This window comes from Heterodontus francisci, chromosome 37, assembly GCF_036365525.1.
Source record: "Heterodontus francisci isolate sHetFra1 chromosome 37, sHetFra1.hap1, whole genome shotgun sequence".
NCBI lineage: Eukaryota > Metazoa > Chordata > Chondrichthyes > Heterodontiformes > Heterodontidae > Heterodontus > Heterodontus francisci.
The window spans coordinates 26,130,253-26,141,672 of NC_090407.1; the positions used below are offsets into that span (position 1 = coordinate 26,130,253).

The 11,420-nt window shown below is 43.9% G+C and overlaps 1 protein-coding gene across 5 annotated transcripts in view; it reads left to right on the top strand.

The window, feature by feature from the left end:
* Positions 1 to 11,420, top strand: part of atp13a2 (ATPase cation transporting 13A2) — a 117,982-nt gene that overhangs the window by 67,653 nt on the left and 38,909 nt on the right. For all 5 annotated transcript variants that reach the window (XM_068017391.1, XM_068017389.1, XM_068017388.1 and 2 more), the window contains 4 exons: positions 2,410 to 2,541; positions 3,650 to 3,808; positions 5,880 to 5,990; positions 10,273 to 10,319. In XM_068017391.1, the coding sequence (XP_067873492.1) occupies positions 2,410 to 2,541; positions 3,650 to 3,808; positions 5,880 to 5,990; positions 10,273 to 10,319 (449 nt within the window). The remainder of the gene's footprint in view (positions 1 to 2,409; positions 2,542 to 3,649; positions 3,809 to 5,879; positions 5,991 to 10,272; positions 10,320 to 11,420) is intronic.

Here is an 11,420-nt window from a genome sequence, read left to right on the forward strand (position 1 = left end):
TGGACTTTCAGAAAGCTTTTGACAAATAAACCACATCCACTGGCTCCCCCTCATCAACTCTACTAGTTACATCCTCGAAGAATTCTAGTAGATTTGGCAAGCATGATTTCCCTTTCGTAAATCCATGCTGTCTCTGTCCGATTCTACCAGTGTTCTCCAAGTGTTGTGCTATAAAATCTTTGATAATGGACTCTAGAATTTTCCCTACTACCGACGTCAGGCTGACTGGTCTATAATTTTCTGCTTTCGTTCTGCCTCCCTTTTTAAATAGTGGGGTTACATTAGCTACCCTCCAATCTGTAGGAACTCTTCCAGAGTCTATAGAATCTTAGTGGATGCATCGGTGATCATCTTCCATTTCTCTGGTCCAGTCCCCAGACTACTGTATTAACTGTTTTCAACTCTGGATATTAGGAATGTAGAAACAGGAGATGACCATTTAGTCCCTCAAGCCTGATCAGTTAGATCTTAGCTGATCTGCACCTCAATTAAAGAAGGAACTTGCATTTACATGGCACCTTTCATAACTTCAGGATTCCCCAAGGCATATACAGCAACTACATACCATTGAAATGTAGTCACTGTTGGAATTTAGGAAACGCGACAGACAATTTGCACACAAAGGTCCTGCAAACAGCAATATGATAGCTAGATAATCTGGGTTTTTAAAAAAAAAGTGTTGGTTGATAAATATTTGTCAGGACACTGGGGAAAATTTCCCTTGCTGTCCATTGAAATAGTACCTTAGGATCTTTTACATACGGCTGATAAGGCAGACAGTGCCTCCAATGGTGCAGCACTCCTTCAGTACTGCACTGGAGTTTCAGCCTAGATTTTGTGTTCAAGTTTCTGGAGTGGAACTTGAACCCACAACCTATTGAGTCAAAAATGAGAGTGCTACCACTGAAATGCATCAAATCCATTTACCCATTTTTGTTACCTATCCCTTCATACCCTCACCCAACAAAAATCTATTGATCTCAATCTAAACAATTTCAATTTACCCAGAATCCACAAACTGGAAGCAAATTCCAGTACTCTTGAGCAAAAAGGTCCTTCCTGATTTCGCTCCCAAATGGCCTAGCACTAATTTTATGATACTTGTTACAGTTAAGGTTTGTTAGTGTCCTTGAGCTAGGAAGGGAAAAATCAGCAAGAATGCTTGATAGTAAATGTGGGACAGTGTTTGAGGAGATTTGGAGGATGGGATTAACTGCAATATCCTCCTTGGTTGATTAGTCTACTAACACTCACTGTCAAGATACATGTGAGGATTAGACACATGGGCAAAGTATTTGGAGGATCGTGAGAAACCGGTACCCCAGTAAAAAGCCAACACCTTCAGACGAGGAGGAGAGGGAATAAAGTAAGAATGACACTAAGTGCCTTATCAAATGGCAGATGGAATGCATATTATAGAAGAAATGGCAGGCATTGTATATTCCTGAGTGGACACTGTTACTGAACTATTTCCACATACAGGTGCACATGTAATTGTCCTCATACTAGCCTTCCTATCCTGATTAAACACCTGAAATGCCATTCAATATTTGAAGACAACCCATCTACCATTCTGCACTCTGTCTGCTTTGTGGAGTAGGACTGAACAGCGATGTGAAATATAGTTAATAAGTGTGAGGTGTTTATTACTGTGATTACTGTATCTTAATGGAGTATTTTAATAAATGTCCATCTTGCACTATTTCTGCTGAGCAGCTTTTCAATCCTACTAGAACCTACAATGTTCAGTAGTTTGAAATTACAGAGCACTTTGCAAGAATGGTTTTTATATAAATGTTTAACTAACTTACAACAAATTATTTATTTATTTAGAGATACAGCACTGAAACAGGCCCTTCGGCCCACCGAGTCTGTGCCGACCATCAACCACCCATTTATACTAATCCTACATTAATCCCATATTCCTACCACATCCCCACCTTCCCTCAATTCCCCTACCACCTACCTATACTAGGGGCAATTTATAATGGCCAATTTACCTATCAACTTGCAAGTCTTTGACTATGGGAGGAAACCAGAGCACCCGGCGCAAACCCACGCAGTCCCAGGGAGAACTTGCAAACTCCGCACAGGCAGTACCCAGAATTGAACCCGGGTCACTGGAGCTGTGAGGCTACAGTGCTAACCACTGTGCTGTCCTGTGCTATTGTAACAGATGTTAACCCAAATAGCGCAGCAGATTAAGCATTTGTAATGGAATTGTGCCAACTCTAATTTCTACACTGTAACATTTATTTACACATTCTGTAAAAGTGATCGCTGTCATAACCTTGTAATTGTACTCTTGAATGGCATAGCCTGTGCCCTTGTCCTTGAGCTACACTGTAATTCCTGGCGAGCTTGTCTCCTTTACTGCGTTGGTAGTAGGTTTATTGTTTTGTTTTACAGAAGAGGAAATGGTGAATTCTCAAGATTTAGTACCTGGTGACTGTATTGTGATTCCCGAAGATGGGATTCAAGTCCCTTGTGATGCAGCACTTCTAACTGGAGAGTGTATGGTCAATGAGAGCATGCTTACAGGTGAGAACCAAACTGAACCAGTTCTTTTTATTCCCCCCACCTTGCTGTCCTCAAAGTGCTGATTGGCTGGTTTGTGGTTCCACAGGTGCCAGTCACCCTCTGGCAATCTCAGAAACGTGTTTTGGTTTGTCAGTACCTCAGCTTGTCCTAATATTAAATCCTAGGGTTACCTTCGCTATTGTTATATTTCTGCTCTGGTATAATCTGTTCATATGTGTGGAAAATGAATGAAAGCAGAAAAAATTGGGATTCACTATTTATTTTATTTAGAGATACAGCACTGAAACAGGCCCTTCGGCCCACCGAGTCTGTGCCGACCATCAACCTCCCATTTATACTAATCCTACACTAATCCCATATTCCTACCACATCCCCACCTGTCCCTATATTCTCCTGCCTATACTAGGGGCAATTTATAATGGCCAATTTACCTATCAACCTGCAAGTCTTTTGGTGGTGGGAGGAAACCAGAGTACCCGGCGAAAACCCACGCAGACACAGGGAGAACTTGCAAACTCCACACAAGCAGTACCCAGAATTGAACCTGGGTCGCTGGAGCTGTGAGGCTGCGGTGCTAGCCACAGTGCCGCCCTAGTGTATCATTCTCCTGTGTACCCTCCACACACAGTTCCAGCCCTCTTTCCCCCTTCTTTCGCTGATGTGGGGTTGTTGCACCTTATTAATTGTGTTTGAAATGCTCCCTCTTTTGTCATTTGAAGAATTAAGAGAAGTCAATCCTGATTGAGATCTTCTTTAAGAGTGAGGAAGATTAACAAAGTACACGTTTATAGCATTTCTAGAAGGAAAAATGGAGGGTAAAATGGGGTGAAGACTAAAGCGATGGTTAAAGAGAATAGTTTTTAGCGGACTTCAAAGGAAAGATGTATGGTGAAATGATTTGGGGAGAGAATTCCAGAGAAAGGGGTGCTGCAAATGAAAACTATTAAAGGGACACTCTCCTGTAATTTATAGTATTTGAATGACCTATTCGTCCTTTTGAAACATTAGGATAAACTACATGGATGGCATGAGGAAGGGCATGCTGAAGGTAGGTGCCTACCGTTATGCAATGAAAAGGAATCAATACTGCTGTATGATATTTTGCCAGGTGAGAGTGTACCGGTGATGAAGACCCCTCTACCTGATCAGGATGTGAACTATTCTACAGAAGAACACAAGCGGCACACACTCTTCTGTGGAACCCAGGTCCTACAGTCAAAGAACTACAGCTTGGATCAGCAGGTGGTGGCTGTAGTAGTGAGAACAGGTATTGAGTGGGCAGAGCCACGGGTCAGGTAAAGGGAGGGAAAGGATGCAAATGACAGCTTTAATTAAAGGCGAACTAATAATCGATATCCTTAATAGAATAGCAGCAGTGGGATCTGCCTTGTGAACCACAAAGCATACATAGTCCATGAGCTTGGCTGCATGTTATCTAAGAAAACTGAGTGCTTTATTTTTGTATTCTTGTTGTCTGATCATGAACTTTGATATGAGGACTCCATCTGGCAGGTGCCAGGAAGTAGTCTGGAATTTGGCACAAGGCTTCATACCTGTAAGTGTCACCACTAAAAGCTGCTGATAGAAAGTTGGGGAGGTGGTCTGAAACATACTGAATTCCCAAATGGTAAAGGCAAAAGTTAAAATGGAAAATGCAGGAATAGTCAGGTCAGGCAGCATCTGTGGAGAGATAAACCGTTACTGTTTCAGGTCAATGACCTTTCCTCAGAACTGGAAGAAGTCAGAGATTTAAAAGTTTAAAAGCAAGTTATAGAGCTAGGAAAAGAAGATGGGGGTGGGGAGGCATTGGGAGAAGGGGACAGAACAAAAGGGAAGGTCTGTGATGGGGTAGAGGGCAGGACTCATTAAATGACAAAAGGGATGCTGGTGCAAGGCCTAAGTGAAGTCTATGGGAATCGGGGAAAACGCTCTGCTGGTTGGAATCATACCTAGCACAAAGGAAGATGGTTATGGTTGTTGCAAGTCAATCATCTCAGTCCCAGGACATCACTGCAGGAGTTCCTCAGGGTAGTGTCTGGGGTCCAATCATCTTCAATTACTCCATCATAAGGTCAGAATTGGGAATGTTTGCTGATGATTGCACAATGTTCACCATTCATGATTCCTCAGATACTGAAGCAGTCTGTGTTCATATGCAGCAAGATCTGGACAACATTCCGACATGGGCTGATGAGTGGCAAGTTACATTCACGCCACACAAGTGCCAGGCAATGACCATCTCCAACAAGAAAGAATCCAACCATTGACATTCAGCAATGGTAGTGCCATAGAATCCCCCACTATCAACATCCTGGGGGTTACATTGAAACTGAACTGGAGTAGCCATATAAGTACTGTGGCTACAAGAGCAGGTCAGAGGCTGGGAATTCTGCAGCGAGTAACTCGCCACCTGACTCCCAAAGTTGTCCACCATTTACAAGGCACAAATCAGGAGTGTGATGGAATACTCCTCCATGCCTGGATGGGTGCAACTCCAACAACACTCAAGACGCTTGACACCATCCAGGACAAAGTAGCCCACTTGATGGGCACCCTTCACCACTGACACACTGTTGCAGCAGTGTGTACCATCTACAAGATGCACTGCAGCAATTCACCAAGGCTCCTTCAACAGTATCTTTCAAACCCCCGACCTCTACCACCTGGAAGGATGAGGGCAGCAGATGCATGGGAACACCACAACCTGCAAGTTCTTCTCCAAGTCACATCACCCTAATTTGGAACTATATTGCCGTTCCTTCATTGTCACTGGGTTAAAATCCTGAAACTCCCTTCCTAATGGCACTGTGGGTATACCTACACCACATGGACTGCAGCAGTTCAAGAAGGCAGCTCAGCACCACCTTCTCGAGGGCTATTGGGGATGGGCAATAAATGCTAGCTTAGCCAGCGACACCCACATCCCATGAAAGTATAAAAAAAATTATTTTCCATCTAGGACGCCTGACATGCTGATCATCTTAGCAACTTACCTTGTAACTGGGCTAGTTGGATTTTATTTTCTCACATGTAGGAGGAGTAACAAATAATTTTTTTTTTTAAAAAGAAGCAGTGATGGACAATTGCTTTATGTTCCCCAATAAGCAAATTACAGTTTGAAGTTGAGTGAATTGAATTGAAATTTACATTGAAATGTGAGGAAAGTTGGAAGAGGTGATCTTTCAGCTCTTATTAGAAATGGCTTGTAGGGAGATTGGCTTTCATATACATCAATATGTAGTAATCTATTGTCATGGTATTCTGCTCCATTGTCAGTTTTCTCTTTAAATATTGTTTTCCAATCGGAGACAACTCCTCATATCTCTTTCTTCCTGCAGGCTTTTGCACTGCTAAAGGAGAATTGATTAGTTCCATTCTATACCCCAAGCCTCTAGGATTTAAATTCTACAAAGATGCTGTGAAATTTATCATCTTCCTTGCAATGCTTGGTAAGCTGCATCTTTTATTTGGGAGGGGAAATTTGTGCTTTTTGTGTGTGTGTGTGATGATCTATTTCCCTCTGTGAGGAAGGAACAGGCCTCCACTCAGTCCCTCTCAAACAACACAGCTGGAACTGAGGTGGGTAGGTGTTCAATATCATTGTTGTACAAATTAACACGATTATTCACCATGGAATGTGAAAGCCCATAACAATCTATTATTCATCTTAACTCTTGATTCCTTGCCTCCTGTGTTGGTTGATATACAATCCGTGTAAATCTTTCCGATGGGATAGACCTGGGCATTGGTCTCTGATAAGGATTCTATATTTCAAAGCCACTTTTGCCCTCGTGTTTATTTATAGTTTCGACTGCAGGAGGCTGGTATCCATGAGTTTACGTTGCTAAAATTAACTCGCTTATCCTGACAGAAGAATTGATAATCCATTAAAAAAAAAATGGGGACCAGATTTAATTGGTTAAATTTGGGGATGCAGCACATGTTTACTATACTTCCAGACTGGAAACTAAACTAGTGCCTATATAAAAGTGGTAAAGAATGATCTTTATAATGATCTAGGGCTCCTGATTGCTGCTGTAAAGCAAATAGATGGACCTGGGAAAGGCAAAATCAGATTTGGCTGTGACATCGTCCCTGGTAAAATAGTCTGCCAGCACTCCGTAAGCTCATCCTTAAAGATGCCAGCACCTGTAGAATTGGACCTCAGCATGAGTCAACGCTTTCAGCAGAAATGTAAAAAATGTAAAAAGGTGTCAGCAAGGAAACTGGATGTCACACTTCTCAGTCACCAGAGATTGGAGCATTTGGTAGAAAATTGGGAGTCACAGGGCAGGATTTTGTTCTCATCCCGATGGTGGGTTTCATGACTGGGGGGGTGGGGGGCGTGTGCTGGGGTGGGGATGCGCTGGAGAATCGGGGCAGAGTCACCCACCACAGAACCTGAAACTGGGATTCCCGGTTCCGATTCTCCCAGGGGCGGCAGGAAGATGACCTTAATTGGCCTCTGGGAGGGAAGATCGTCGTCGGCCTATCCCGCGCCTGGGATGTTAGCGGCGGCGGGGGCAGGGCCTCTGTTGCATGGGGAGGATGCCTTGGAAAATGAGGTGCCCTCCCTGTGGGCTTGGGGGAAGGGTCCCTCTTTCGTGGGCAATTTATGGCCCATGAAGAACCCCCACCGGGAACAGCTGTACCCCTGGGACTAGAGGCCTGCTACCCGACCCGAACCTGATGGGACCCGACGACATGTGTCGGGTTCGGGTCGGGTCAGGGCCGGCTTTCTGGCACGGTAAGTGCTCTGCTGGCAAGTATTAAAAATAAAAAACTTACCTGGGCTGGGAGTCCGGGACGAAACTGAGTCTGCGCAGTGAGCAAGTGACGTCACTATAATGTCATCACGCATGCGCTGCAGCTTCGTGGAGCTTCCCAGTCGGAAGGTAAGTAAAGGGATGGTCGGGTCAGGCTCGGGTCGGTCCGAGTAGTGGCGGGGTTGGTTCGGGTCGGGCTTGGGGCAAAATCGGGGGGACTCGGGTCGGGTCGGGCTTGAGTCCCCTGTGGTTCGGGTCAGGTTCTTTTTCCCGACCTAAAGCAGGCCTCTACGCGGGACCACCCTCCCCCGGACCGAATGCCCGCCAACCTCTCCCCACCCCCACTGTCCCCCCAACCCCACTTGCCAGGGCCTTCTGTGCTGGTCCTGGCGACCCTGCCTCACCTACCTCTTTCTTCTCTGGGGTTCCACCACTGGGCCTGGGTCCAAGGCCTCTGCAGTACCGACAGCGGACACCGCTCCCAGTGGCACTGCCGATTCTACTGAGCTGGCCTTGTGATTGGCTGGCAGCTCTTGGAGGCGGGATCCCTGTCCAGATAAAGTCTATAAAGGGACTGGAATCCTGCCTCCTGAAACTTTGACCCTAAAAGACTGGAGGATTGTTCTGGAGGTCTGAAAAGCTGCAGAGGCGGGGTTCCCCCGACTTTTTGGCCCGGCGCTGGGAGCCTGGTCTCCTGCACAAAATCCAGCCCATAAACTGTGATCAGGTGTAATTCAGGATTAAGAACATAACATAAGAAATAGGAGCAGGAGTAGGCCATTCAGCCCCTCAAGCCTGCCCCGCTATTCAGTAAGATCATGGCTGATCTGTCCCAGTCCTCAACTTCTCTGTTGGACCTGCTCTGCCTAACCCTCAACTCCCCGAGATTTCAAAAATCTATCTACCTCCTTCTTAAACACATTTAGTGACCTAGCCTCCACAACTCTCTGAGGCAGAGAATTCCAGAGATTCACCACCTTCAGAAAAGAAAGTCCTTCGCATCTCAGTTTTAAATGTGTCCCCCCCCGCCTTATTCTGTAATTATGTCCCCTAGTTCGAGATTCCCCCACTAGTGGAAACACATTCTCAACATCTCCCCTGTCAAGCCCCCTTAAAATCGTATATGTTTTGATAAGATCACCTCATTCTTCTAAACTCCAATGAATAAAGGCCTAACCTGTTTAGCCGTTCTTGATAAGACAACCCCATCATCCCAGGAATCAGCCTAGTGAACCATTTCTGAACTGCCTCCAATGCTAGTATATCCTTCTTTAAATACGGGGACCAAAACTGTACACAGTACTCCAGGTGTGGCCTCACCAATACCCTGTACAGTTGTAACAGGACTTCCCTATTTTTAAACTCTAACTCCCTAGCAATAAAGGCCAAAATTCCATTTGCCTTCCTAATTACTTGCTGCATTGCATGCTAACATATTGTGTTTCCTGCACAAGAACACCCAGATCCCTCTCTACTGCAGTATTTTGTAGTCTTTCTCCATCTAAATAATAATCTGCCTTTTTATTCTTCCTACCAAAGTGGATTACCTCACACTTTCCCACATTGAAGTCCATCTGCCAAATTTTTGCCCACTCACTTAATCTAGCTATATCCCTTTCCCTTTGCAGATTCTTTTGTGTCCTCATCACAACATGCCTTCCCACCTACTTTTGTATCAGCAAATTTGGATACTCTACACTCTATCCCTTCCTCTAAGTCATTAATGTAGATAGTAAATAGCTGAGGCCCTAGGATCGATCCTTGTGACACCCCACTAGTTACGGCTTTCCAACCTGAACAAGACCCATTGATCCCGACACTCTGCCTTCTGTGTGTTAGCCAATACTCAATCCATGCCAACGCATTACCTCCAATACCCTGAGCTCCTATTTTGTGCAACAACCTCTTATGTGGCACCTTATCAAACGCCTTCTGTAAATCCAAATACACAACATCTACTGGTTCACCTTTATCCACTTTGCTTGTTATATCCTCAAAGAGCTCTAACAAATTTGTCAAACATGATTTCCCTTTCACAAAACCATGCTGACTCTGTTTGATTGCATTATGTTTTTCTAAATGTCCTGCTATTTCTTCCTTAATAATGGGCTCTAGCATTTTGCCAATGACCGATGTTACGCTGACTAGCCTATAGTTTCCTGCTTTTTGTCTCCCTCTCTTCTTGAGCAAAGACCTCACATTAATGGTTTTCCAATCCGCTGGGACCATCCCGGAATCCAGTGAGTTCTGCAATATTTTGACCAATGCCTCCACTATCTCTGCAGCCACTTCCTTTAAAACCCTTGGATGTAGGCCATCAGGTCCTGGCGACTTGTCTGCCTTTAGTCCCATTAGTTTTCAAATACTTTGTCCCTCGTGATAGAGACTGTTGCAAGATTTTTCCTCCCATTAGCTCCTTGCTTATTTGATATCTGTGGGATATTTATTGTGTCCTCCACCGTAAAGACCGGTGCAAAATATTGGTTTAAATTATCTGCCATTTCCCTGTTCCCTGTTATTAGTTCCCCATTCCCATCCTCTAAGGGCCCCACACTTACTTTAGCTACATTCTTCCTTTTAATATACCCATTGAAGCTCTAACTGTTTGTTTTTTTATTTCTTGCCAATTTAATCTCATCAATTTTCTCCCTCTTTATTAGTTTTTTAGTCATCCGCTGCTGGTTTCTAAAAGCTTCCCAGTTCTCTGGCCTACCACTCATTTTCGCCGCATTGTACACCTTTTCTTTTGATTTGATGCTCTCCTTAACTTCCTTTGTTATCCACGGGTGGTTCATCATTCTCTTCGAGTCCTTCCTTCTGACTGGAATAAATGTTTGCTGAGTGTTATGAAATATCTTGCTTTAACGTCTGCCACTACTCATCTTCTGACTTCCCCTGTAGTCTTATCTTCCCAGCCTGCTTTAGACAACTCTTCCTTCATACCTCTAATTTTTTTTTTTTGCAGCTCTACTTGGGGACATATACAGCATTGTGGTTCTAGAGAGACAGAAGGTAAGCATTTTGAGTACCTTGTATCTTCATTATGACTGGCAGCTACATTTGTAGGTCTTGGATTTATTTATTTGAATATAGACCAATCAGTCTTTCCTTGTAATCATAGTTAATACCGTGCAAATTGCAAATCCTCAACTCTAGAAGGATGGGATCCAAGAGTGTTGTGGGCCGTGAGCCCCAAGATGCTGAGCAGTGGAGTGGTGTAATGGGGGTTCATACCACAATGCCTCACACACTGAGTACTCTTGGCTCTGCTTTCTTGGGGCGACTTTGAGTGGAAATCAGACTTTTAAAGTGAAAGGAAATATAGTTAGGAAATGGCACTGCAGTTTCTTTGCATACCTTAGAAATATCAGTAATAGGGAGTGGGGAGCAGGTTGTAAACTGTCGTGAAATACTATTTTTAGTTTTATTTCTCCAAACCTGAAATTCTAGTTTCTTTTCAGCAGGAATTCTAAAATCGTGGCAAGTCAAGAAGTGCAATCCAGTGCAGTGTAGGAGACAAAATCTTTACTGTACTAGGCAGCCTGCCTGCATAACTCAGATTTTCTTCAGAAAATCTATTTCCACCTCTGTTCAGTTTGTTGACCTGCTGTCTTCCACTGTTGATGTCCTAGCCTTCAAGGGAAAGCAGGACTCTAGAATGTCATCTGTCAGTTATTTTTAAAGCAATAACCCAAATAAGGTGGATTTATTGACAACCCAATGTGGAAGTCATCTACAATGTGAATGATCTCAAAATAATGTTTTTCAGCAACAAAATGCTCAGCGAAAGCTGGGAGGGTTAGATTTCCACTGGTGTTAGGAAGATTGCTCGCAAAATTGAGTTCTAAGGAAATTTTCCTGCTTTGTTTACGATATCACTAACCTACAACACTTGGAGAAAACATTCTCCCCAATGGATTTGCTGGCATTTTTGTATTACTACTAAGTATTGTTCACTGAACAAGCATATTTTAACAAAATAAAAGCAAAATACTGGAAATCTGAAATAAAAACGGTAGGTGCTGGAAATTAGCCATTTACCATGCTTGCCATTTCATTTCACCACCCTGCTCTCATGCCCACATTTCTGTCCTTGGCCTGCTGCTGTGTTCT